Below are 27348 nucleotides of genomic sequence, written 5' to 3'. Positions count from 1 at the left end.
CCCTCCATTGATCTGAGACTTCCCTTGCGTGTGCCTCTTTCACTGGCCGTCCGCTCTCCTTGTCTACTCCTTGCAAGGCCTGGAAGGGAATTATGGGTTGCTAACTCCACTGCACAGGAGCTGCTTTTGTTCTCAGTCTAAACATGTTTAACGCAACCTTCCTTTGCATGCTTCATCCCTCAGCCCTGCCTGCGCTCATCAAAGAGGAGCTGAAGAACGTGGAAGCCACGGAAGGCGGCACAGCCACCCTGCGCTGCGAGCTGAGCAAGTCTGCCGCCGTGGAGTGGAAGAAGGGGCCCAAGGCTCTCAGGCAAAGCGGCAAATACCGCATGAAGCAAGAAGGCACGTCTGCTGAGCTGGTGATCCGTGATCTGGACCTAAAGGATACCGGAGATTACACCTGTATAGTTGGAGACCAAAAAACCACAGCAGCCCTATCAGTAAATGGTAAAACATCAGAAGTAAACCGTGAGATTGTTAAACGTCCTTCCCTCCTCTCCCTCAGCCTTGCCTGTTTCTTTCTTTACGTTCGACATTTCCTTTTCTTTGTCCTTTTCTTCACGTTGTCCTACAGCTCCTTTCTCCACCACCCAGTCAAAGTCGTTGTGTATCTGTTGTGCGTGTTATGTTTTTCAATCCTCTAAGGAACCTTTAGCAGGAACAAGGCACCCGTGTGCATGTATGTCTCGCTGCATTTGTGTTGGAGCTGAGACGTTTTGTGCTGCTCGCTCCCAGGACCTTGTGTGTTGTCTGTCGCACAAGTTGTGTCGCTCTGGGGACTTTGACTCCCGTAGTACAGTCTGCTCTAGACCTGGTCTTTCCAGCTAAAGCAGGCTTGGCTTACACACATTGTGGCAGGTTAAAAGGTCCATTATAATTCGATAATTTCCTTTGGGTGATCCACTGTTGCCTTGAGCGTGTGGCATTTTGATGCAATACCTGTTCATTCTGCGTCCCCTAGCCCTCCCCGCACGCTTCAAAAAAGAGCTGAAGAACGAGGAGGCCACGGAGAGCGGGACAGCCACTCTGCAGTGTGAGTTGACCAAGGCCGTGGACTCGGTCGAGTGGACGAAGGATGACAAGGTGCTCAAACCGAGTGGCAAATACCGAATGAGACAAGAAGGTCGTTTTGCTGAGCTGATTATCCAAGATCTAGATTTAAAGGATGCTGGAAATTACACATGCGTCTGTGGCGGCCAGAAGACAACTGCTGCTTTAACAGTAAACGGTAAACTTTATAACCTCCACTTGTTTCATATTCATCTCCTCTATGAAACTCCAGATGTTGGGTGCTCACTGCTCATAATGACACACTGCTTCTCCTTGGAGGGCAAGTTCCCTCTCATGCCTGAAAAGCTTTGTATCCTTAGCTGTACAATGACACCGAGTCACCTTGATATACAATATTTCTTCTTGCTGTATTGGTTTGACATGGTCCAGTTAGGTGCCCAGCTCTGTCCTCCCACCGCTATCCTTTTTAAATGCATAAGTCTCCATATCACTGCAGTCTTTCTCCATCCTTGCAGCAGTGTCCACGTACCTAATTTTATCTCTTGTGGTCCAATAACCCACAAAATAGTCCTGCTCACTGTAATCTGGTTCTGATCCCGTCTCTGTGCCCATTTGGTCCCTCAGCCTTGCCTACCCTCTTCCAAGAAGAACTGAGGAGCACAGAGGCTAAAGAGGGCGAGGAAGTCACTTTGCACTGCGAACTGAGCAAGTCTGCCCCCGTGGAGTGGAGAAAGGGGCATCAGGCTCTGAAACCCGGGGACAAATACAAAATGAAGCAAGAGGGTCCCTTTGCTGAGCTGGTGATCCAGGATTTGGAGTTGACGGACACCGGCAACTACACCTGCGTGTGCGGAGACCAGAAGACTTCAGCCACTTTGACAGTGAATGGTAAAGAGAAATAAAGAGCATACCCCAGATAAAACTCCCCCACCCAAGAATCAGCCCCCCTTTCCAATTATGCTTTCTCATATAACATATGAGAAATATATAAGATCATATAAGATCTTTCCTTTCCTTGTTTTCCCTCTCTTCTCTTCATGAGAGAGCTCCTCTTTGCTTGTCGTCTCCATTCATAAGCATAAATATCAAGAGTGCAGACCCTTAAATGTTTCGTTTCCCAGTGCATTCGCTCCAGTCCGGAGCAGCCTTGTGGGTGCCTCCGGTGGGGTTCAGCAAACCTGGAGAACAGGGGCCTTGCCCTAAGTGATCAGTCCAAGTGGACGTGTGTGGTTTGAACTGGATTATTTCGGAGCGTGAGCCGAAGATTCAATCCAGGTCCCAAGCCCAAATGGAGGAGGCTCGGTGGTTTTGTGATAGACAGCGCAGGCTTGACTTAAGTAGATTAATTTTAAAAAGTGACCCACGGCTCATTTTAGCACCTTATTGACCAATCTGGATGTGGACCGTAGTCGGCAATCTTGCTTGTTTTTAAGTTTTCCCTTAGCAATAGTGCAAAATGAAGTATAATTTCCCTTTGAGTTACCGAGGATATTGAGTCCATATTTCTCAGGTGACTCATTCATTAAGATCAGCTTGTGCCACCCCAGTTAATAACCCATCATTTTCATTAACATTTTTCATCTTAACAAAAATGCTGTCGTTTTTCCTGTGCGGTGGTAGTTTCCATCACTCCTTTTGCACCCTTTTTTACCCCTTCCAAAATGTATATTTTACCTCTGCAAAAATCCAACAGCCCGTTTTTCTTGCTGCTCCACTTTACGGACCTCTGAAAGGGAATGTGTTACTCCTGGCATGGGAAAAGAAACACTTTGGGCCTTACATTGAAAAGTGGCCTCTTATTTTATACCTCTAAATTTGCTGCCGCAAATCATTCTCAGGGGTTACCGTTGGGATATATCATTCCCGATCTGATCAGCTAGCTAGATAAGTACATATCAAAATACTATAAAACAAAGCTGAAAAATATGAGGACACTAAATAATTGGGCAAACTCAGACCCTTTAAAATAATCAGGGTTTTTTACAATATTATTAATGCCAGTGTTTAAAGGCTTTTTCATGGCTTCTATGACAGAATTGACCAGTGCTAAAATGTGTTGATGGTTTGATAAAGAGGATTTCCAAGTTCTCAGTTTTGATCCCCTTCTGCCCATATTGCATTAGCCCTGCCAACGCTTTTCACCAAAGAACTGAAAAACGAAGAAGCTACAGAGGGTAAAAGTGCCACCCTGCGCTGTGAACTGAACAAGGCTACTGCAAAAGTGGAGTGGAAAAAGGGACACAAGGCCCTTAGACCAACAGACAAGTACAAAATGAGGCAAGAAGGGGCTGTTGCAGAGCTGATCATCCAAGACCTCGAGCTGACGGATGCTGGAAATTATATCTGTGTGTGTGGAGACAAGCAGACTATGGCATCTGTAACAGTACACGGTAAAAAAATTAACATTAATGATGTTGTTCCCTTCCCTGGACAGACCGAGTCCTTTCCTGCAGTATGATCTCAATGCACAGCTCAGTGAGGTCAACTAAAAGGTGGCCCTTAACTTAATGAGGGTTGGAGTCTGCTTTTATGCAGGAGTGAAAATAGTGAGACTAGACAAGAATCAGAAAAATAGTGCAGGGTGCAGAACAGCTGCTGCTTTTCTGTTTGCAGCTGGTTGCTTTTTCACAGGAAGCTTTTTCGTGGAGTTTATACTCATGGTATCACCTCTCCGTCCATCCCTTTCAAACCATCATGCATCAGTTTAGCAAGGTGCAAAGCCTTACAATGATTTAGGTTTCACAACGGACTGAAAAGTTGCACCGCTGCTCTCCAATCGGGTCTAAAGGAATAACGATTCTTAAGAAGTATCACTTCTTATCCCTTTGCTCCAGATACATGACAAAGGGATGATTCTGTCTTGAGTGTCATGTAAAGGACACCGCCACTGTATTCCCACCGGTCCAAACTTTTCATATGGAAAGTACTCCTGCTGAAAAAATGTGGTTTTATTGAAACCAACATTTTTTTTTTTAATAGAAAAAATGTCAATTCAACTGAGAATGTTTTTTGTTTCCTTGTAGGATGGCTTGGGGGGAAAAAACATTCATTTTAAATTGGCATTTCAAAATGGCACTTTTTGCTTCATTTAGACGTAGACTGTTGCTTCATTTTGTCTAGAAATGTCAGATTGCAACACAGTTGACCTTCACGTGGGTGTGCAGATTCCCAGGGGAAAACCCCCATTTGTCAAATAAAAACCTTTCAAATGAAGATTTTTTTTTTCATTTGAAATTTCCAAGGAAAAATGTTGGTTTTCCGCTCAGCTCGATGACCTTTCTTTTCTATGTCGTTCTGCGTTCTTGCTGGGTTATGCAGTTCTCTGGTTTTCGGTGGAGCACTTAGACGGTCGAATGAAAGTCGATGCCCCTTTACTGAGGACTCAGTAGGAGTCCCCAGGGGAAATGAGGACAACAGTTAGTTTTGATTTTTTTGGATTATTAAATCACGCTGTCCGTCTTGGTGTCCCTCAGCCCTGCCTGCATTTTTCAAAGAAGGATTAAAAAACAGGGAGGCCACAGAAGGTGCAACAGCCACTCTTCACTGTGAGCTGAGCAAAGCTGCTGTCCCAGTGGAGTGGAAAAAAGGGCACAAAACACTCAAACCAAGTGACAAGTATCGACCGAGACAGGAAGGTGCCGTGGCAGAACTGACCATCCGTGATCTACATGTGGAGGATACGGGAGATTATACCTGTGCGTGTGGAGACCAGAAGACCTCTGCTATCTTGACAGTCCACGGTAATCAAAACCACCACGTTACGACCGCATTATTTCAGAGACCTTCCCACCCATCAGAAATCCCCCTTCGATTTTTTTTTTCACCTATGCTCATTTCCTTTCTTTATCATCTGAATTAATGAAGCATAGGGATGACTTTCTCGTTACCTTCTTGCAGTGAAGGGGGTCAGCCATGCTTCTCAAGGCCAAATTGGTGCAGTCCCGATACAACATACTTTTGATGATATTGAAAGGAGACATGATCCCTCTTTATAAATACAGCAGGAGGGGAATTATAATGGAGGCAGAAAAGCTGTTTCAGCTAAAAGACTATACTGGCAAAAGAGCAAATGGGGAAAACTGGCCATGCATGGGTTTAGGCTGATAATTAGAATTGGCCCGCATAGAAGCAAGATCCTGGGACAACCTCTCAGTAAGAGTAGAGGGGACAAAAAACCCAACAGGTTTCAAGAAGGGGCTTGCTCGGTTAATGGAAGGGATTATATTGGCCTGGGCAGTCACAGAGGGAGGGACAGCCCTTTCCGTTCTACATTACTGTGTCCCGAAATCTGGGGTCTGTGGGTTTTGATGTTTTCTCTGTCCGTGTTGCAACCCCCAGCTCTACCCACGCTGTTCACAAAAGAGCTCAGAAACGAGGAAGCCACAGAAAGCGGGACAGCAACTCTGCGCTGTGAGCTCAGCAAAGCCACTCCCGTAGAGTGGATGAAGGATCAAAAGGCACTCAAGTCTAGCGACAAATATAAGATGAGACAAAAGGATGTCACGGCTGAGCTGACGATCCACGACCTGGAGGAACACGATTCTGGAGATTATACGTGCATATGTGGAAACCAGAAGACCACTGCATCCTTGACAGTTCATGGTAATAGGGATTTCCTATGGGCTCATCCGTGCTTACAAGTAGATGCTCTTGATATCATCTGTAAGGATATATTTCTATGGCAGCTGTCAATTTATATCCCTGAAATATCATAATGCGGGATTAAAATGATAACACCGTGCCATTCTCTTTGCTCCATTTTCATAACGTGGATAAAAATTGGAAGCAAATAATTAAGTCATTGCTGAAGGTGCATAGACCAGCTTGAGTACTCTCCCCGCTTCATTGCTTTGGTCGTACTGCTGAGATGCTGTTTATTTTTCTTGTAGAGGGTCAAAAACACGATCTAGCAAGACTTGTGTGCTTATGATGATAGCCTGAGGAAGGGAGGCAAGAAAGGGAAGCAAGCCATACATCTTAACTTGCAATGCCATATAATATACTGGGTACATGTGAAGTGCTGGCATAATCACAGCACAAGCTACAGCAGCAGGCCTCCTTTTTGGAAAGTTCAGCATAGGTTTTTCTAGCTGGTATACGTCTGGAAATGCCTCTTGGTCCTAACCTTTCAAACCATCATTAGTCTGGCACTGAGACTAACCAAGTATTGCTGTACTTGGTGCATTGGGAAAATAGCAACTCCCACCCCAATTGGGACCCCTGACGTTGCTTTTGTTTGCATCTCAGATCCCGTGTCATGTAACCTGGGTTCACAGAGAATAAGATTAGCCCTCTGTTCTCATGCAACCACCCAGCTGAATTTTAAAGCCCTCTCTCTCCATCCCATGACCTTCAGCCCTCCCTCTGCGTTTCAAGAAGGAATTGAAGAACTTGGAAGCCACCGAAAATGGGACGGCCACTCTGCGCTGTGAGCTGAGCAAGCCTGCTGCTCCAGTGGAGTGGAAGAAGGGAGACCAAGTGCTCAGGTCCAATGAAAAGTTCACCGTCACACAGGACGGCGCAGTGGCCGAGCTGGTGATTCATGATTTGGATCCGACAGATGCCGGAAACTATACATGCATGTATGGAGATCAGCAAACCAGAGCTGCCTTGACCGTGAATGGTAAAGCATATCTCCCCAGTTAATGGTATCATGTTCTTCCTTCTGTTTCTTGAAACGTGACCGTGTCATCAGCTGAGGTACAGCCTCAAGTTCAGCCTGCCGTCATTTACTCTACCTGTATAAATAAGGAATTATAATCTCTATTCCGTAGTTTCTTCAACACTGTGGATGATTCAAGCACAATTTTGGTGGATATAGAAATGAGGAACCAAATGCACTGAATAAGGCCACATGCTGGGCAGCCCTCACAGCAGAAACTTACATTGAGGATTGGAAAATACAGCTCCATTTCAACCATAAAACTTCTGGTTTTTCTTGTTCAGCAGTAGATGTTAAAAATGAAACGTTAATTTTACCAGGAGCTACGGGATAATGATATTATAGTCCAAAAAGAGGGCTATTGGGATAAAAAAACAGTCTTGTGATAGAAGGTGCTTATCCCCATTCCAGTTTTGAACAGAGGATTACATTTTCTTTGGGAAATAATGAAAGATTGCTCAATAGCACACGAACACACGGGTCAAGGAAAAGTCCTCTACAGGAATGACATTAATGTCCCAGGCAGTATTTCACTTGTGGGCTTATTTTTATGCAGTATTTGTATTTCAGTAACATAAAGGAACTCCAATCAGGCTTTGGTTCCCCATTGTGTAAGGTGCTGTACAAACACCGTGTTAAAAGAAACTCATTGTCCTGAAGACCATTTTGCAGGAGCTGAATGACCAGGTTGTCTCTCTAGTTGTGTCACTGTGGACCGTGTTAAAAGAGAGAGAGACCCATCTTATGTCTCTCCCCAAACCCTCCCTAAACATTGCTGTGTGGTTCTCACCCTGAGGGTTTGCACCTGGAATGCGGTCTGCTCCCTCTTTGCGGTTCATGCACCGCAACCAGGTAGCATGCTCATCCTCTGGGCCAGGTTGCTGCCATGCTCATGCCCTCTGTTCCTTCTGCACCCCTTAGCCCTGCCTGCACATTTCAAAGTGGAAATGAAGGAGGAGGAAGCCACGGAAGGGGGCACAGCCACCTTGCACTGTGAGCTCACCAAGGCTGCTGCAGTGGAGTGGAAAAAGAAACACAAGGTGCTCAAACCAGGTGACAAATATACCATGAGGCAGGAAGGCGCCACTGCCGAACTAGTGATCCATGATTTAGAGGTGAAGGACTCTGGCGATTATACTTGTGTATGCGGAGACAAGAAGACAACGGCCGCTTTGACCGTGCACGGTAAAAAAAATGCTACGTTTAGATGTGTGCTTGTTCTACCGTCCCCTCTGGACGCCTCAGTACTGACGTCCCCCTAATTCCTATCATGTTCCCACCATAATCAGTCCCCATGGTAATGCCATGGGGCATCCCCATCCTACTGCCTGATCTCCATCTCAGTGGATCCCTATGTGCTGTGATTACACCGACATCCTCTAGGTTCCCCCTATTTTCTCTCTTGTTAATGCATGCCTATACTTCTTTACGCTTGAAGTCCTTCCTATTTGTATAGCTATGGGCCCTCGTTGCTGTAATATCCGAGTGCCTCGTAGTCGCTGATAAATTGCAGCCACGCCACCTTCCTGCCCGGTGCAGGAGTATGGTAACCATGCCCTTTGTACACTGGGTTGGGACGGAAGTGGCTGACGGTCACAAAGTCCATCAACAGAACTAAGGAATGAATTCAGGTTTCCTACCTACCTGTCACCGCCTTACTTACAGGAGTGTCTGCCTTCCAGACTCATCCCAATCTGCGGGATTTTCCCTTTCTAGCCCTGCGATGGCCAGTTTCATGGTAATAAGATGACTCTTTACACATGATGGACAGAAGCTTGTGACCCTCAGACTCATTTCACCTGTGGTTTGTCATGGCAGGCTGTATGAGAACATTTGCTCCTTCTCTGTTCCTCAGCCCTGCCGGCTTTTTTCAAAGAAGAATTAAAACGCAAAGAAGCCACAGAAGGTGAAGCGGTCACTCTGCGCTGTGAGCTGAGCAAGGCTTCTCCTGTGGAGTGGAAGAAGGGGCACCGGGTCCTCAAACCAAGTGACAAATACAAAATGAGGCAGAAGGACACCATGGCAGAGCTGGTGATCCACCAGGTGGATGACAGCGATGCTGGTGATTATACCTGCGTGTGCGGAGACCAGCAGACCACCGCTGCCTTAGCAGTGCACGGTAACGGCAACCTTCGAACAGAGTTGTTCCTTTTCAGGTTCCTCCCGTGGATTTCTAGATCTGCCCTGGTGTCATTTGTCATTGATGGATGCTTTCTTTTCTCACTTTATTGTACGTTGCAGACATGGTAATTATAAATACGTGTGTGTGTGTGTGTATACATACATGCATACATATATAAATATATATATGTGTGTGTCTATATATATGTGTACACACACACACATATGATTACCATGACTGCAGTATATATGCAATGCAATATATATACTGCAATATATATGACTGTATACACACACACACTATATATATATGTAAAACACTATATATGTAAGTAAAACACTATATACATACATATATACATCTATATACACGTATATAATAACACATATACATATATATGTATATGTATTTGTATATGTATGTGTGTGTGTGTTATTCTGTATTATATGCTATTATGTTTTATAAAATATGCACTGTGTGTGTATCTGGTCACGGCAATTATTTTCTATATATTTATCTTATAATTATACGTATAAAATAATTGCCATGACCAGATAAATATATGAACTATATTTTATAAAACACATCATAGACATATAACAACACTATGTGAAATAGTTACCACATATATGTGGTTTTGGTTTTAGGGAAAAAACAGCACCATAAGCCTCAAGGCATATCTGTGTTAGGATGCTAAGCTGATAAGTACTTGTTACGTAGAGTGAGATGGGCCATTAAGCCTGCATTTTCCCACCTTCTCCCTTAGCCATAGCCTTTCCTCTTCCCTGTCTCCTGGTGTTTGCACTCAGTGGTCCATTGTAACGCCCTCTCTGTTACGTCCTCTCAGCCCTGCCTGCGCTCATCAAAGAGGAGCTGAAGAACGTGGAAGCCACGGAAGGTGGCACAGCCACCCTGTGCTGCGAGCTGAGCAAAGTCGCTCAAGTGGAGTGGATGAAAGGGAGCAGCTTGCTCAAAGCTGGTGACAAGTACAAAATGAGACAAGACGGTGCCACGGTGAAACTGCTTATTCATGATGTGGACCCAAAGGATGCTGGAGTTTACACCTGCGTGTGTGGAGATCAGAAGACAACGGCTGCCTTGACAGTGCATGGTAAAAACAGAACGACATGTGCAGTTGTGTGTGTCTGCTATCTCCTTGGGGGCGATTGTGCATGCAACTGTATCTGGGCTTATTTAGCAGCTACTCGTGTTACTTTTCCTTTGTCTGTCCTATTCCTTGGAAATTTCCTGTGTGCATTAATGGGCCTTAAAAATATCTTGTGAAGAAAGGAAGCTGACTGCAACCAATTCTCATTTCCCTTACTCCATGCTCTTACCCTTGTTTTCTCCTTACAACCTATTCATTCCCTCTGCCCCATTGAGGCCGGTCACCCGGCACGTCCTATTTTTAACGTAGCCCCCATTCGTTCTGTGATCCTCAGCCCTGCCTGCACTTTTCAAAGAAGCACTGAAAAACCTGGAAGCCACCGAAGGCGAAACAGCCACTCTGCACTGCGAGCTGAGCAAGCCTGCTCCGGTGCAGTGGAAGAAAGGGGTCAAAATACTTCACGCGAGTGAAAAATACAGCCTGAAACAAGATAATGTTACTGCTGAGCTGAAGATCCATGACTTAGGTCTGCAGGATACAGGAGACTACACATGCGTGTGTGGCGAGAAGCAGACCAGAGCTACCCTGACAGTGAATGGTAAATCACATGTTGCAAATGAATGATTAATGTGCTCCTGGGTGTTCCCCTGACACCCATTATCGGAGTCACCTCCTGTTTTAGGCTCATCATTTTTTTTTTTTTAAATTGGTGTATAACTGAAAGAGGACAACTACATGTTTCCTTCTGGAAGATGTAGGAGGAGAGGGACAGGGGATGGATTAATCTGGATATTCCCTGTTTAAATATTCCCACTGCATCGACTCTGCTGCAGTGAGAGATGGGAGCCAGGGTTGGATGGCCCTGTGGTGTGGCCCAGTGTGGCATTGCTTATGTTCATCCACCCGGAGAAGCTGTTGCAAAATAAGCTACAGCTCAGTAGCTCTGTTGCACTGACTCTCGGAGGGCACGTCCAGATGAACGCGCACGTGTGGTTTGCAGCACTGCAAACCCATGCGTAGTGCTGCAAACTGCACGTGCCACACACGCATGCATTTGCTGTGTTGAGTGGGGTTTTTTGACACCACGAGATCCCGGTGTAAAAAACAATCTCATAACAGAAAAAAGCAGAGCGGTGCATGAGGGTGCAGTGTGCGCTGCCCAAAACTGGAGCCAGGCCGGCCAGAGCCATGCTCCAGCTGGCGGCCAGGCTCTGTATGCCTGGATCATTGCTGCTGCAGCCCTGGGTGAACCCCGGGACCCCAGGTAAGGCTGTCGGGGCCAGCCCAGGTGCTGGCCCCAGCCTCCCCTACCCCACCTGGGGCAACTTGCTGTGTGCCAGCGTGAGTGTGCGGGGGCATTCCCCAGGGACAAGTAGCAGCGGCACAAATATGTGCCACTGCTATTTATCCCTGGGGAAATGCATGTTCCCACTCATGGGGACGCGGCCCAGGTGGGCACACTCACTGTGATATAACTGCCATGTTATGTGGAGCGAACGTTGAAATAGCTATTATATGACAGCCCATCAAGGCTATGTTTCCATGCAGACAAACCCTTAGGCTGTAAATTCAAAAAGAAAAGGGGCTGCTAGTATTCAGCCCAGAGAGAGACTGGCTGGATCCAGCACAGCTGTGGAGACTGGTGTACGTTATGCACATTTTCCTATATGCTTTTTTTCCCCCCCAGTGCACTTCATACCAAATTGAGCCATGAGTATGTTGAGCTTTTTATGTTGTGCATCTGCTGTGAGTGGCTGGCAGCTGAGCTCTGTTTGCAGGATGCAGTGATGGTGACCACAATTGAATGAGGTCCCAAACGATTCAGATGTCAACCCAAGTCATAAGGGGTGACAGGCCTTCATTTGGCCACCGACTGCAGCCCTCCGATTGTTCACACACTGTCTGTTGACTTTCTGCTCCTCAGCCTTGCCCGTGCTCTTCAAGGAAGAACTGAAGGAGGCGGCAGGTACGGAAGGAGGATCGGTCACCCTGCACTGTGAGCTGACAAAAGCTGCTCCCGTAGAGTGGAAAATAGGGCAAAACGTGCTCAAAGCAAGTAGCAAATATCAAATGAAGCAGCAAGATACCGTGGTCGAGCTGGTTATTCACGGAGTAGAGCTGAAGGACGCTGGAGGTTACACCTGTGTGTCTGGTGACCAGAAGACGACCGCTGCTTTAACAGTACATGGTAAAAAAAACCCCAAAAAGTCAATATTAAAGTATTTTCTAATATTCCTGAAACAGCTCTGTCAGTCCCTGGATTCATACCCAGGTCTTGATATCAGTTCAATGTGTCTCTGTTGCTTCTTCCATTCCACGCACGGCTCATTTCCAATGCAGTTATGCTGCAGGGCAAACGTCTTGAGTGTTGCCAGTTCACCCCTCCGAACAGAGGCAGCAAAAAAAAGTTCTCTCTTTCCCCCTTGCTGCAATCTCTTTCTTTTGCATCTCCCCCACTTTTTTCCCCTCGGTGTCCATTTCTCCAGCTCACCCTGGCCGGTTGCATTCCTTCAGCGAGCATTAACGTGCTGTTTATTGTGCCCCTTAGCTCTTCCTGCTCTTTTCAAAGAAGAATTAAAGAGTAAAGAAGTCAAAGAAGGAGGAGAGACCGCTCTGTCCTGTGAGCTGACCAAAGCTGCTCCCGTGGAGTGGAAGAAAGGGGGCACAGTGCTCAGAGAAAGTCAGAAATACAAAATGAGACAGGAAGGTGCCCTGTCCGAGCTGGTTATCCGCACGCTAGACGTGAAGGACACTGGCAACTATATGTGCGTATGTGGAGACCAGCAGACGACGGCCACCTTAACCGTGACGGGTAAAGATGCCTTCTCCGCAGTCTCAGCTGTTTCATGTTCCCAGCTCCCAAGAAACAACCCTTGCTGTGTGTTAACATTTCCTTTGTGTTGTGCTACTGCGCACCTCATCCAGTGCAACACCCTTTTTTTTTGGAAATAACATCCCTCGGCTCTGAAGACCTAGAGGCTGCTTATGCAGAATGGTTTTAATACACATTTTAATACCCACCGTGCTTCTCCGAAGCATGGACCAGGGCACTCTTCTCACTCCTTTCTGGGATGGGCACTTTCCCCCTCCTCTCTCCCTGCTGGACACCGGCTATGCATGAAGCTGGTTTGATTGCACTTTGTGTTGTAAGAATTTGCTCCATACTCAGGTCCTGCTCCTGAAGACACAGGTCTGTCCGCATCACGTACAGCTGTTTTATTTTGCAGATTTGAGGAGGTCCCAAGCGAGCATTAAAATTCTCTGGGCTCTTTGCATCTGTCAATTCAAAATTGGAAGTTTATGATTTATCTCTTGCTTTCATTATTTTGGCATGTAAAGTTTTAAGACCACCTCAACCTCCAGGATGTCATATCTGTGTAGGGAAAATACCACTAAATCTGGCAAACGGCAGGGGTCAGCTGGATTAACACAAGAACTACACGTCAGCTATAATGTTCTTTGCTTAGGAAACATGAGATGTGGCATGATCTGGACCCCGGGACCCTACTCCCGTGTTGTTAAGCAGCAGCAGGAACTGAAAGCATGGAGAGACAGGGCTTAGGATAGGATATTCACTTTTACAAGCTGGTCGCACCGAAGCAGACATTAGGCTAGGATAAGTGAGGAAGGTGTGAATGGAAATATCACAAGTAAAAAAAAATGTTTTAAAAGAAATTGGGTTTCACATTCTGGAATTGCAATGACCCCTTGTCCATGTTGCATCCTTTAGCCTTGCCAGCGCTTTTTAAGGAAGAGCTAAAGAATAAGGAAGGTAAAGAAGGCGGAGAAGCCGCTTTGCACTGTGAGCTGACCAAGGCTGCACCCGTAGCCTGGAAGAAAGGACACAAGATTATCAAACCCAGTGAGAAGTACAAAATCAGACAGGAAGGTGCCACTGCAGAGCTGGTGATCTGTGATCTCAATGAGAAGGATGCAGGAGATTATACCTGTGTGTGTGGAGAATATCAGACCACAGCTGCCTTGACAGTGCAGGGTAAAGCTATTTCATAATCCATATCTATGTTTTCTTTGCTATCTACTTGCTTTGCAGGATGCCTCTGCTGTGTGGGGTCATATTCCTTCATCTTTTCTGTCTCCCTCATTCACTCCCATCCCATTTCCTTGGATTAACAAAGTTGGGCTTTGAGGAACCAGAGGCTACATTTATAGAAAAATCCCATTGAGCACCGTCCTGTGCTACCTGACACATCCTGCTTCCTCCTTTTCTGTTTCTAAAACAAACTTGTCTATTCTTTAGTCTTTCTTCCTGACAATTTCTTTCCCTGTCTGTCCCTACTGTTCGGCGAAGGAAGGAAATAGTACTCGGACACAAGCCTAGGTTAGCTGAAATTTCCACTATCTGAATTTATTTTCCATTAGAGGTGTGTTCCTGCAACCACTGCTCGTATCGCACAAATACAGTTTTGCTCTGACATTTGCTTTCCTGTGGGAGCAATGATGACTTTGGGCAAGGACTTGAATCTGCTTTCAGGCTGATATAAAAAATCAGGAGCCGTGTCGCTGCCATTAGTACTTCCGTTTCAAACGGGCGTAGGAGAGAGATATCAAGTCAAAGAAGGCTGGATGTAGGGTCCAGGTTTGGGATTGGGGGTTGTCGTATTTTTGTGTAAGTGCAGCTTCACCACTACACATTGAACGCTGAGATGACCTCGCACGTGCTTGTGCAGGAGGGCTAGCCATGCACGTCTCATCAAACACTGTTTGGAAGAGGTTGTTTTCTTTCGATGACCGGTGAGCCTAGCAAGGGCGACATCGGGAAAAGCGAGGAGGGATTTCAATCCCCAGATGGGATTTCTTGTTCTGGAAAGGTGAACGAGTTGGGTGCAGACTCTGAGCTCCGGTTCTCTCACTTTTTGGAGAGAGTCCATCGGCATTTTTCTTTAAGGAAACACTGTGTGAGCTGAGCCAGACTGATCCACTGGAATGGAAAACGAGGCACAAAGGGATGAAAGCAAGTGAGAAATGTAAAATGATGCCTCAACGAGCCTTTCCAAACCCGGTTCCTTATCATCCAGGTCAGGATACCAAAGAGTACAGTCTTGACGCTCCTTTTAGTGACAATAGTAGAAACCTGGATGAATTGTACCCAAGTCAGCGACATTACATTATTCTAAACCTGGGACAAGCCGTACGGGGAGCTAGGCCATCTCTTCCTCTCGGGTTATAATGTCATTGCTAGTTGTCTGTTGTTCCTCCTCTGTTCTCCAAGCTCCTTCTTCCTGTAGCCTTCCCTGTTCTTCCCCTACCATCCCACTTGTCATCCACAAACCACCGCTGCTTGGTAATGCGTTCTGTATTGCACCCCCAGCTCTGCCTCCATTTTTCAAAGAGGAAATGCACAGCAAGGATGCCCGCGAAGGTGACACAGCCATGCTGCGCTGTGAGCTGAGCACGGCGGCTGCCCCCGTGCAGTGGATGAAGGGACACCAGGTGCTCCAGCCAGGCAGCAAGTACACGATGAGACAAGAAGGCTGCATTTCAGAGCTGGTGGTCCACGATATCCATCTGAAGGATGCAGGAGATTACACCTGTGTGTGTGGAGACCAGAAGACCACGGCTGCCTTAACAGTGCATGGTAAAATGACAGTGTATCAGGAGCTCCCTGTATGTCTCTGTTTACTGCTTGACCTGTGAAATCCAGCCGTGTCCTTGTATTGCCAGCTTTTTTTCCTTTATAACAGGGTTCGTTGGTTATTGCTGTGCTCTTTTTCTCATGCTTTCCATTTGTCTCTTTGTACGCCCAAGAATTTGTTTGCCTTGCTTTCCCTGTGGTTTCTTAAGATGCCCTTTATGTGAATGTTTTCCTCTGCCATCCTGTATCCCGTCTTGCTTCATGTCCTCCTGACGGTCCTTCTCCAGTGGTCGCTGAAGCCAATGGGACTCTCTCCATTGCACTCCCTGGACGCTGGAGCAGGCTGTAACACTGTATGAGACGCTTTTCCTGCCCCCAGAGGACAGGAAAGCTGTCAGCTGTGAATTTTCACAGGCTCTCTGTCCTTTTTATATCCCTCAGCCTTGCCTCCTGTGTTCAAGAAGGAACTGCAGGACTTGGAAGCCACAGAAAGTGGCGCTGTCACGCTGCGCTGCGAGCTGACTAAGGCTGCTCAAGTGGAGTGGAAGAAAGGGCACCAAGTGCTCAAAACAAGTGAGAAATACCAAATGAGGCAGGATGGGGCCATCGCAGAGCTGGTTATTCAAGAGCTAGACCTAAAAGACACTGGGGATTACACCTGCTTGTGTGGAGACCAGCGGACCGCGGCCACCTTAACAGTGAATGGTAAAAAGAAAAGGGCAGAAGTCATTTTTGACAATACACATGTTATCTCAGTCTTAGTTACTGAAGTAACTTCATGGAGGTGACCTCAGCCCAGCGCAATTAAAAAAATGGCAGTCCATTTAAAAGAATTAGTGACAACACTAAGGTGGGATCCCTGTCTTAGTTCACCCTATGCTGAAAGAAGAGGAGAGAATTTGTAAAAGATAATAAGGAGGTGATTACAGAATAGTTAGGGTGTAGCTCTTTCTCATCCTCATCTTCATGCCCATCCTCATTCTCATCTTCATCCAATCTTTTCCAATAAGAGAAAAACGTGAAATGCTTATCTCCAAATGCAGGTCTTCAGAATAATTCTTTGTCTCTAAGTAGGTTTCCAAGATCAGAGGGTGATCTTTTGTGGCAAGAATAGACTCCTATAGGCCAATGGTCCTGGCTCATGCTGATAATGGGCATAATTCATAGCAAAAGCTGCTTTTGCAAGAAGTACGGTACCTTCTAGTTCTGAATATATATGTCCAATCTCTTTGGGTTAAAGGGCCTAGATTTCTATGGCAAATCCTTGAGGTTTTGCTACCCCAAAATACATGAAAGAGGTAGAGAATTCAAGACCCCACCATCTTATCCTTCCCAAGCTCCCCTAAGTGTTGTAGACTGCAAGGCATGTTTCTGTTTTGTAGCCCTGCCAGCCCTGTTCAAACACGAGCTTCAGAATATGGAGGCAGAAGAAAGCAGCGCCGTCACTTTGCAGTGTGAGCTCACCAAACCCAACGTGCCGGTGGGTTGGAAGAAAGGACCTACCCCTCTCTCTCCTAGCTCGAAATATGAAATGAGGCAGCGGGGCTCCATTGCTGAACTGGTCATTCATGACTTACAACTGGAAGACTCAGGAGAATATACCTGTGACTCTGGGGATCAGCAGACGACTGCGGCAGTGGCCGTACATGGTAGGCAGATCACTGCAACCCTGGACATACGCTATGAAAAGAAAATGCTGGTTTCCCCAGGGCTCTGTGTTTGCTTTCCTGATAGCCGTGAACTCCAGGGTAGGAATGGGCTTGAGTATGCTGCTATTCCTTTGAAACCTGAACAACTATCACTGGAGATTTGATGCACATTTAGTTAATAATGTCTTTGGTGCACTGTGCTGGGAAGTCAGGGAGAGATGCCAGTTCAAACCTCTCTCTAGCACAGAGCAGACCCCAGGCTACCTTGGAGGGGTTTTGTTTGACACTTGGGGGACGTTTGGGTAGCCGCAAAGCAGTTAAACCGATATAGCGATGTATGCATGCTACGCACCCAAGTCATTTGACTGCAGCGAAGTTGGTAGCAGGTGAGATTCGGTGAGCTACTCACAGCAGTGAATTAAAGAGGCAGACTAGTGCTATCAATGCTGCTGTTTATGAATATGGCCATGCATTAAAAATGCACCTCAGGGAAAAGCGGTGTCTGGTGCAACTTTAAGGTCTTGCTCTGAATCAAAATGTTGAACATGGCTGCAGTCACTGAATTAATTGAGAGGAAAAAGAGAGATGGGGTTTTTTGTTGTTGCTGCTGAGTTCCCTGCTGCGTTTCTGGGCTACTCACTAGTTTGTGGAAGCAAAAAACAATCTTTGTTACCTCGTCCCAGTGATCAGCATCACATACCGAGGCGCTAGCATTGATGTTCAAGTAGAGCTGTCCTAACTAGCTTTCCAAGCCCCTTCTGCCACACCGATGGGATCCCCCCTGAGACATGAACCTCTTTCTCTAGTTCCACTCACAAAGTTACATTCATCTCCCAGGGCACTGACCACTTCCACCACATTTTGAAAGGCGTTGGCTGAGGGTTTATTGCAGGGAGAGACCTAACCCAACACTCTTGTATAAGTTTTGGGAGTTGATATGAGGATACAGGATAGCATAGGAGGCAAAATGTCCTTCCATTTTAGTCCTTGCTTCTGGTCTGGCGCCCTTTGAATGAAGCAGTCTCTGCTCTCATGGAGATTCTTCCATAGGGACGTCTGGTTAGCTCGAACCATTTGCTCTCTTCCTTGTCCTTTCCATGGATCACCTTAGGCAACGGAGCTGCTTGTGGGTTAGCTGTGCTCCTAAACTCTGCAAAATGCCATCAGCCCTTGGTACACAACATGGTCCATGCATCTGGCTGTCAAGAAATAGTCCGCAGACCAAAGCTGGATCAACACCGGATGAAATTTTTCATGGAGGACCTGGGCAGGAGGGCTCCTTTTCAGTGGGGGGACAAAAATGTACTTAAAATATTTTATGTCTCAAATTTTGCAGCCCTGCCAGTTGTATTTAAGCAACCTCTTCAAAACAAGGAGGCTGAGGAAGGAGGGACCGCTGCATTATGTTGTGAGCTCTCAAAACCCAATTTTCCTGTGGAATGGAGGAAAGGAGGTCTGGGGCTCCGGCCCAGCGATAAGTATGAAATGAAACAGAGGGGATGCTCTGTAGAGCTCTTAATACACAACCTCAGACTAGAAGACACGGGAGAGTACAGCTGTGATACTGGGGATCAAGAAACAAAGGCTTCGCTAAACGTGAAAGGTAGGTGATACGGGTCCCTCTCTGACCTGCCCTCACTCCTGGAGCAATAGATTTTCTCCAACACAAGTTATTCAGTAACAGTGTTGAGGCCCGTGACTTTTCTGTGTTATATTTTTTTCCTTATCTTGTAATAATACTTTTTAAAAATAGCACCACACCATTGTACTGAAAGGAAAAGCGGCGTGGACGTGCACAGTACTTTGTTTGCTCTGAGTGTGCGTGTGTGTCTGTACAAGCATCTGTGAGTTTGCTTGTAATGTGAGTTATTTTCCAAGCAGACATTTGGGAGAGTTTGAGAAGATCTCTACCACGGTTTGACTCGATGCATAGGTAATGTCATAGCTGTGCCATTAAGAAAAGTGGAATTTCTCCCTCTGATTGCCGGAAGGAGGCCACCCGAGCCTTTTCGGCTCTCCTATGGAGGTTCACGAGGATGCATTTTTGAACGCTGACATTTCTCTGCAATCAGTTCATGGATGCATTTGCTTGATGAACTCAACCAAGGGAAGGAAAGTTGTCAAACAGCACTGGAAGGACACTTTATGAATCCATCTTGCTCCTTTGAATGTAGTGGAGTTTGTTGCCGTCATTATGGACAGATGGGAAGATATATTTTATAGTAGTCGTTTTTGGGGCTTTGTCAACATGCAGGTTCTAGGTTTCCCACAAGCAGATTCTGAACATGTTCACTAGTAGTGCTTGATTTGGGGTTAAATAAAAGCCCCTGTTATTTTCTTTTCCTTTTAGCCCTCCCAGTTCTGTTCAGAAAGAAGCTCCAAGACAAGGAAGCAGAAGAAGGAGCTTCAGTAAGACTCGAGTGTGAGCTGACAAAGGCCAATGCAGTTGTGGAATGGAGGAAAGGCACCGTGGACCTCTTCCCATGTGCCAAATATGAACTGAAATTGCAGGGTCACGTCGCTGAACTTGTCATTCACAACGTGGAACCAGAAGACGCCTCTGATTACACTTGCGACACTGGAGACCAGCAGAGCACGGCCGTCCTCAGAGTGAACGGTTAGCATTGTGCCCAAAGGAGCAAAATGTTATTGTGTGCCATCGTATGGAAGATACGCTGGATTTCTTTATAGTCATCAAAGTGAATATAAGACGAGCGAGAGAAAAGCAGGCATAAAAATCGTGCACAATCATAGAGCGCACAAGAGGGGTCTTGCAGAACAGTTCCCAAAAGAAGGGCTGTTCAGGTGCAAAATGCCTCCCTTTGTGTCCCACACCTATTAACATGTACACCAAACTACACGCTCTGTAACAGCTTTATGATTGTAGCAACTCTTGTACATGATTGTACATGATTGTACATACAACTCTTGTATGATTGTACATTTATTCTTCTCCCTGTTTGGCAGTGTGGATTCCAGTGACTCCACTGTCAGGCAGGCACGTTCATCCTCAACCAGTTACAAAAGCACTGTTAAGACCAAGTGATTTCCATCTTCAATGCTCTGCATTGTTTGTTTGAACGCTTTGAGCATTGAAACAAACCCAAAATCGTGTGCGTCTCTAGTCGCCGTATCAGCCTGTCTTGTAAAAGTCGTGTGGCTTTTGTCGAAGAGGTTGGATGGAATCGCTTCTTTGGTCCGAACAGTGCCCTGGCTGGCTGGATGCACAGAGCGTGTCAAATGTTGCATCTTCGGTGAAGGATGATTGATGAGAAGCTAAGGATTTTGAAAGGATAGTGACAGAGAACATGTGTACAAACTGGAGTCTCTGCTCACTTAAGTTGGTGTAAATCAGGAATAATGCAATGAGAATCAATGCATTTACACCGGTTTTAGAAGGGAAGACTCAGACTCTGCTTAGAATGGATGCTAATGGCATTAGGAGTCAGGGTGCACAACCTGGTGCTTCAGAAGAAGGCTCATAGGAGAGATCCTCCTGAGGAAGAAACCCTAGACTTTATGTGAAATAAAAGCTTTAGATAAACAGCCCTCAGCTTGACCTTCTCCAGGTCCAGGTGAGGCAACCAGTTTGGTGTGTGTCAGGATGAGGATGTACAAATTTACTCCGCAGTCTGAGGCCCCTTGTGTTGGATTGTTCCTTGGTTGATCTTTCAGGACCCAAGCACGTAGCTAATGGATTTGTCTATTGGCTGCTTTTGACTCCACAGCCATCAAACCCCAGTTCACGCGGCAGCTGAAGAACGAGGAAGCAGAAGTTGGAGGAAAAGTCAAACTCCGCTGTGAGGTCACGATCGCTAACGCTACAGTGGAGTGGGAGAAAGACGGCACGGTGCTTCAGTCCGGTCCCAAGTATGACATGAGACAAGACGGTACCATTCACGAGCTGCATATACATCGCTTGGAGTCAGCGGATGCTGGAGAGTACTCCTGCATTGCTGGGGAGCAAATGAGCACTGCAGTGTTGACTGTGAAGGGTAAGAGCTGGTGGCTGGGGGCACAGATTTTCATTAGGAGCTGAGACGTCACTGTCTAATACTCACGACTTATGAAACAGGCTTGAAAAATGTACCCGGAATACATGCTTGTTGTCACAGGATAACAGAAATTTAAAATCTCATGGCTCTGACCGGGGCAGGTGTGAAAATACCATTGTGTCCGCACCAGGGAAGCATTTTTCTTTGGAGTAGGCCCAAGATCATGAAACATAGCCCCATGGTATCTCAACATTTTGTCCACCCCTTACTATTTTCCATTCCATGAGCAATACAATCATCTTTGCCTTTGTTTTCAGTGGCATAAGCATACCATCATGCAACATCAAAACATAATTCATACACAATATACTCATTGGAAAAAGGGGGGGATAACCCTTGTGAGGGCTGTTAGCTATACTGCTCCATATACTGCTCAGAGGTGTTCAACTACCAGGGTGAATAAGGATGTGATACTAAGTGCTCAAATACCAGGGTGAATAGGGATGTGATACCAAGTGCTTAAACACCAGGGTGAATAGGGCCGTGATACCAAGTGCTCAAATACCAGGGTGAATAAGGATGTGATTTGATAAAGTAGTCCAGTAGTTTTGTAGCATTAGGATTAACCACTCTTATGGATTTTGGTCCTTAAGACACCTTTCGCTCTTCTCCTAACGAATCTTGCAACATTGGCAGAACCTGATGTGACCATCGTTAGTGGCCTGAAGAACATGGTGGTTTTTGAGGAAGAAGACGCCGTGTTTCAGTGCAAGGTGTCTCATGAGAATGCAAAGGACGTGGAGTGGAAGCTACAGGATGTTGCTCTGCAAAGCAATGAAATGAATGAGATCTCTGTGGAGCAAGGCAAGATTCACACGTTGAGACTGAGGAAGGTCACCCAGCAGGATACGGGCACCATCACTTTCCGAGCGGGGCCATACACATCCACGGCAGAGCTCACCGTGAAAGGTAACAAGCTTCATGGTCTGGGAGGGAGATGGCTTTTGGGAGAGTCGGCAACATTAAAATGTCCAGGAACCTGAGCTGAACGCAGCTTACGGAGGCATCGGCTGCACGCAGCGTAGAACTGCTATGACCAGACACATTACCAAGATTGGCTGTCTATTGATAAAGCACCTCACTTTTCCCTGTTGTTTCCTACCCTTCTCCACCGTACGGTATATAGAGCTTCTCACTCAGAAAATCATTCCTTGTTCTTCTTCCACATTTTGTAACCGCTGTCTAGGTCAAGTCACCATCATGCCTGAATCAGGCTAAATGCATTCAGTGTGCCTAATTTGGGCTTCTTTATGTTGGGGCAGTTTTTAAGAGGGGCTGAGTCTAAACTGTAGGCTTCCACTTATAAAACATACGTAGAAAATAACCCTCTTTTCAGCATTTAATAGTCCATTGTCGTGATTGCAAGGCAATTAATGGGGGAACAAAGCGTTTTGAAGAGTTCCAGACAGAGTAGAAAAGAATAAGTGGTTGAAAGTGGAATTAGGAAAATGATATTAGGCATTTGTAGGCTCCTGATTTCCATCTTTCTTATCTTTATCATTTCAGCGTTGCCCCCGGTCTTCAAAGAGAAGCTAAAGAACCTAGATATGCAGGAGGACGGTACGGCCGTCTTCACGTGCCAGGTCTCTCAGCCCAATGTCTCAGTGGAGTGGAGGAAGGGCTCCCAAGTGATTTCTTCAAGTACCAAATATGACATCAGGCAAGAAGGGATGACCCATACATTGAAGATTTATAATTTAAAACCAGAAGACTCCGGAAAATACACTTGTGATAACGGAAACCAGCAAACGACAGCCCTGTTAACTGTCCAAGGTAGGTCATTGGGGTTTTTGAAATGAGATGCTTGTTCCTGGTTATGATGGGCACCGTCCAACTTCTCCCAAATAGTTTGAGCCAGCATCTCAACTGATCCTTTGATTTCAGGGGAGATTTTATCATGCTGGGTCATGGGTGGCCAAGTCCGGGAGGTCATTCAGGGCTCGAGGGGCCCATGGGTTCGGGTGGAGTAAGTGGATTCCAGGGACAAGCTGGATCAGGAACCAGGAAGTCAATCTGGCCACTGGATCTGGGGGGTAAACTGAGCCAGAGGATCAGGGAAAGCAGAGAGTTGGGGGGCAAGGCAAGTTGAGAAGCCTGGGTTCAGTTCGAGCTCCCTTGCCCAGATGCTTCTTGGTCCTGGTCCGAGGTTTATATGGGAGGGAGTGAAGGACCGGTTGAACCTGAGCAGCCACCCCGGTAGCAGGGAGTAAGCAGATGGTTGGGCCCTGATGGAGATTTCTGGCCAACACTGCTGGACCTAAATGGTCAGCTAGAGAGGTGGAAGATTGGACCGAGCGGCTAAACGGGGTAGATCGAGGCCGCATGTTTCAGGCTGTGGCCTGACAGTTGTTCTGATTTACACAGCTGAAGATCCACACTTTTTTTTCAGAAATTATGCTAAGTGCTAGTTTTGAATAGCGTTAGAGTGATGTTGTAGCCTCGGTGGTCCAGGAATGACGTGAAAGGCGAGGATTTTTTGGGGGGAGATATCTTTTATTGGATCAGTTACATGGCTTGAATAAAATTAGATGAGTTTTTGAATGCAAGACATTCTTCACCATGTTTCTGAATAGCATAAGACAGATTTATTTCAATCCACTAGTGAATCCAATGAACCTTGGCATGTGCATGGATGCTAAACAGTTATGAAAATTTTTTTCTGCACATGTGCAGCTGCTTATAAATCTTACTTGCCTATTATCATAGCTTATATTGTGAAAGCAAAGGATGGATATCTACCAGCTGAGTTGGCTGAAGTTCTCCGCAAGCAACACCTGTACCTCTCTGCCAGTGTGTTTTGGTCCGGAGCTGAGAAAGCTTGAAGTCCAGATCTGGACCACTGTAGATTTTAAGGCCAAAGAGGACTGTTAGATCATCCAGTCTGGCCTCCTGCATAACTCTGGCTTTAAAATGTCCATTATTTTTTATTTCCCTGAGCCCAGTGATTATTCAGCCAGTCCACCACAATCCTCATATTAAGAGCTCTTTGTTATTGGCCTCAGATGCCATACACCAAAAATATGTGGTTCTTCACGATAAGATAACAGTCCTGATGCTGCTCTCACTTCCACCAGTATAAATCAGGAACTATTTCATAGAAGGCAATGCAATTACAGAGGTAAAAATTATCTAAAAACTGATTTGGGCGTAACATTAGTATCCTTAGTTGTACGCCTGAATCAAAGGAAGGCATCCAAAATGTGGCTGTCATCACAGAGGCCACCAAAATGACTGAACACTTCTGAAAGTATAGGCTTACAGGCTTGTGTTTACAGCAAGGCATGGCCAAGCCTAAGATTCGAGCCCAGATCATTTTGGCTCCTAGACACCTGTCAATTCATTAAACTACAGTATCAGGCAGAGACCCTTAAATATATTCCATCACTGCAGGCACCAAAGTACCTTTCCCAGTCTCAGCCTGGGTGTGCCTGCTGTGCTGGCTCCCTGCACACCCCCGTGCTCTGTGGCCACAGCCGATGGGCGATCCATGCATGGGGGAGCATGGTTTGCAGCCATGCCTGGGGCAGGGCATGGTGCGTGGCACTGTGCAGCTGTGCATCATGCCCCCCCTACACCTAGCACACCCCATAGCCACAGTTGGCAATTACTCCTGCAGCAGTGGGGGCTGCGCAGCCACAGGGTGTCACATGGGGAGTGGGTGCGGGGGGTGCACTGCACCCCGCAGATGCATGCTGCAGCTGGTGGGTGCTCCTTGCACCTGTCCCCCACCCCCTGTGTGTCCTGTGCACCCCGCACCCAGCTGCAGCTGGCGGGCGATCCCCCGCAGAGGTGGGAGCTTTGCACACCAGGAGCTAGAGGCACGACCGCAGGGTGCCACGTGGGGAGCCAGTGTGAGGCATGTGCCCCACCTCGCGGCCATGTGGTACAGCCAGTGGGCTCTGCCTATGTACCCCACACCCGTTCCTTGCGTGGCTCCCTGCAGCCACATGCAAGGCCCCCCCGTGCCATGTGCCACACCCCCACATGGCACATCTCCCCTCCCCCACCGTGCCGTGGGGCACACCCTGGCCCCCACGCCTCTGCCTCCGCCTGTCTGTCCATCTGGCTGTTAAGGCCACACAGGTGCAGTTGGCCCAGAGCATTATGGACAGACAGACACACAGCTGGAAGTGCCACAGCTTTTATTATATTAAAATGTTACTAAGGTCATGTAAAAAAATATATTATGTCAGACATGCTATTTTATTTTGTTATTTTAAGACCCAGAATTGGTCTCAAAGTTCAGAGGAAGTGACATGAGTCAAAACGTCACGTGGGAATTGTCACTTGAAGACTCTTCCAGTTTCATTCGGCTGTAGTATGACCACTCATTGCACCTGCTATTGGTAGGGGTCTATCTAGATCCCGGGGAGACTTACCGATTTTCGTGGTGTTAAGTTCTCATTCTGTGGTCATTTCGTGGTGGCCCTGCCCATCAGCATTGATTGGCAGAGAGGCCCTGCCCCTCGGCGCTGATTGGCAGAGAGGCCCTGGGAAGGTAGAGGGACGAAGGTGCAGCCACCATCTTGATTGTTGGCTGCCCTTCAAGCGGCCTTGCCCCTTGGTACTGATTACCATAGAGGTCCTAGCAGGGAAGAGAGACAAGGGGGCAGTAGCCGTCTTGACTTATCTGCTGCCCTTTGTCCCACCACGCCAATTGGTGCCTTCCCCTCCTGGCAGTGAGGACTGCTGGCTTCCACTGGGGAGCCAGCATTTAATTTTCATGAAGTTTTTGTTGTTATTGTTGATTTTGCAGATTTCGTGGGCCATCCCGAATTTGGTGGTTTCCACGAAATCTGTGAAACCACAAATGAAGTAGGTCCCGAGTTACTGGTGCACCCCAGTGAACCAAGCGCCGTTGTGCTGTGTGGGGATGGCTGTACTGAGCGGTGTGCTAGGTGACCCGATTTGCTTTTCTCGGGGGGTCCCAGGCATCCCAGCACTATTTGAAAAAACCCTCCAGAACCAAGAAGCCGAGGAGGGCTCCACTGCCACCCTGCACGCCGAGCTTTCAAAACTCGATGCGCCAGTGAAGTGGCGAAAGGGCTCAGTCCTGCTCCAAAGCGGTGCCAAGTATGAGATGAGGCAGTCGGGATCCAGCGTGGAGCTCCTGATTCGTGACGTGCAGCTGAAGGATGCCGGAGACTACACCTGCGATTCTGGCGATCAGCAGAGCACTGCATCGCTGCTGGTAAAAGGTGACGAGGCATTTCCTGTCCCTTTTTATGCATTTTGGGTATAGTTTGAATGTGTCGGTTCTCCGTGTGGCATGAAGCTCGAGAACTGTGGGCCCAGCCCCTCAGCACCCACAGTTATAAAGTGTTGCAGCACTTCCATCTGCAGCCTCCATCTGTGGCTGTTGCCATCAGCCTAGCGGTGTCTCCATGCAGGCTGTAGGCAGACAGAGGCATCATGGGGCCTCTGTGGTTCTTGTTATTCAGGCAGCTCATTTATGGTATAGGTTCTCCAATGTAACGCGTGTTCTTGCTGGCTGTTAGGATGCCCAGAACAGCAATGAGAGGCTGCACCACCACAAAATAACCCTTTTCCCTTCCTTTCAACAGCCCCTGCCCTATAACCCCCCTGGCACTAGCATCCAGCAGCTGTGCATGACACCCAGGGGACTTTGTACACACCACAAAATTGGCCTTTAAAGTGGCTTCAGTGCCCTTTTGCACCACTTTAATGGTGTTGCTGTTTGCACGCTCGGTGGCATAATCCACTTCAATGGTGTTGCTGTTTGCACGCTCAGCGGCGTATTCCACTTTAGATGACTTTGGTACGTAGCAAGATAAAACACCTCTGAGATGTTTTAGTTTGCTACCTAACAAAGTGCAGCAGTGCACGGGGCGCTGGAAGCTGACGTGTTCGGGGCTTGGCGGGCCCCGTGCAGCTCAGGGGTGGTGGGACCCAGCACCAGCTCATGCGGGGGGCGGGGGTATAAGTGCTTCCCTCTGCTGCTGTGGTGCCCCTCAAGACCTCCCGGGCCAGGTGGCAGTGGGTGGGTGCCACCCGGGGGGTCCCCATGCAGCTTAGGGACTACTCAGCCCGCCAGCAGCTCCCTTCTCTCCTTGCTGCTGAAGAGGCAGGTCAGGATTGGGCCCCCACCCTTGTGTACATGCCCCGAGGGTTTAGTTTGGTTTAATTC

The 27348-nt window shown here is 47.1% G+C and overlaps 1 protein-coding gene across 1 annotated transcript in view; it reads left to right on the top strand.

The window, feature by feature from the left end:
* OBSCN (obscurin, cytoskeletal calmodulin and titin-interacting RhoGEF) overlaps nt 1-27348 on the top strand; it is a 247659-nt gene that overhangs the window by 109208 nt on the left and 111103 nt on the right. Inside the window, exons 35-57 of the mRNA XM_059729369.1 lie at nt 184-447; nt 962-1228; nt 1636-1899; nt 3135-3401; nt 4485-4751; nt 5350-5613; nt 6368-6634; nt 7595-7858; nt 8529-8792; nt 9643-9906; nt 10238-10501; nt 11828-12091; nt 12452-12715; nt 13634-13897; nt 15233-15499; nt 15938-16201; nt 16879-17145; nt 18482-18748; nt 19496-19762; nt 20874-21140; nt 21837-22109; nt 22707-22973; nt 26132-26398. Of these exons, the coding sequence (XP_059585352.1) occupies nt 184-447; nt 962-1228; nt 1636-1899; nt 3135-3401; nt 4485-4751; nt 5350-5613; nt 6368-6634; nt 7595-7858; nt 8529-8792; nt 9643-9906; nt 10238-10501; nt 11828-12091; nt 12452-12715; nt 13634-13897; nt 15233-15499; nt 15938-16201; nt 16879-17145; nt 18482-18748; nt 19496-19762; nt 20874-21140; nt 21837-22109; nt 22707-22973; nt 26132-26398 (6114 nt within the window). The remainder of the gene's footprint in view (nt 1-183; nt 448-961; nt 1229-1635; nt 1900-3134; nt 3402-4484; nt 4752-5349; nt 5614-6367; nt 6635-7594; nt 7859-8528; nt 8793-9642; nt 9907-10237; nt 10502-11827; nt 12092-12451; nt 12716-13633; nt 13898-15232; nt 15500-15937; nt 16202-16878; nt 17146-18481; nt 18749-19495; nt 19763-20873; nt 21141-21836; nt 22110-22706; nt 22974-26131; nt 26399-27348) is intronic.

The sequence above is a fragment of the Alligator mississippiensis genome, chromosome 5 (assembly GCF_030867095.1).
Source record: "Alligator mississippiensis isolate rAllMis1 chromosome 5, rAllMis1, whole genome shotgun sequence".
Classification (NCBI taxonomy): domain Eukaryota; kingdom Metazoa; phylum Chordata; order Crocodylia; family Alligatoridae; genus Alligator; species Alligator mississippiensis.
The sequence above is the reverse complement of the archived record's forward strand: the minus strand, read 5'-3'. Positions and strand labels throughout refer to the sequence as shown.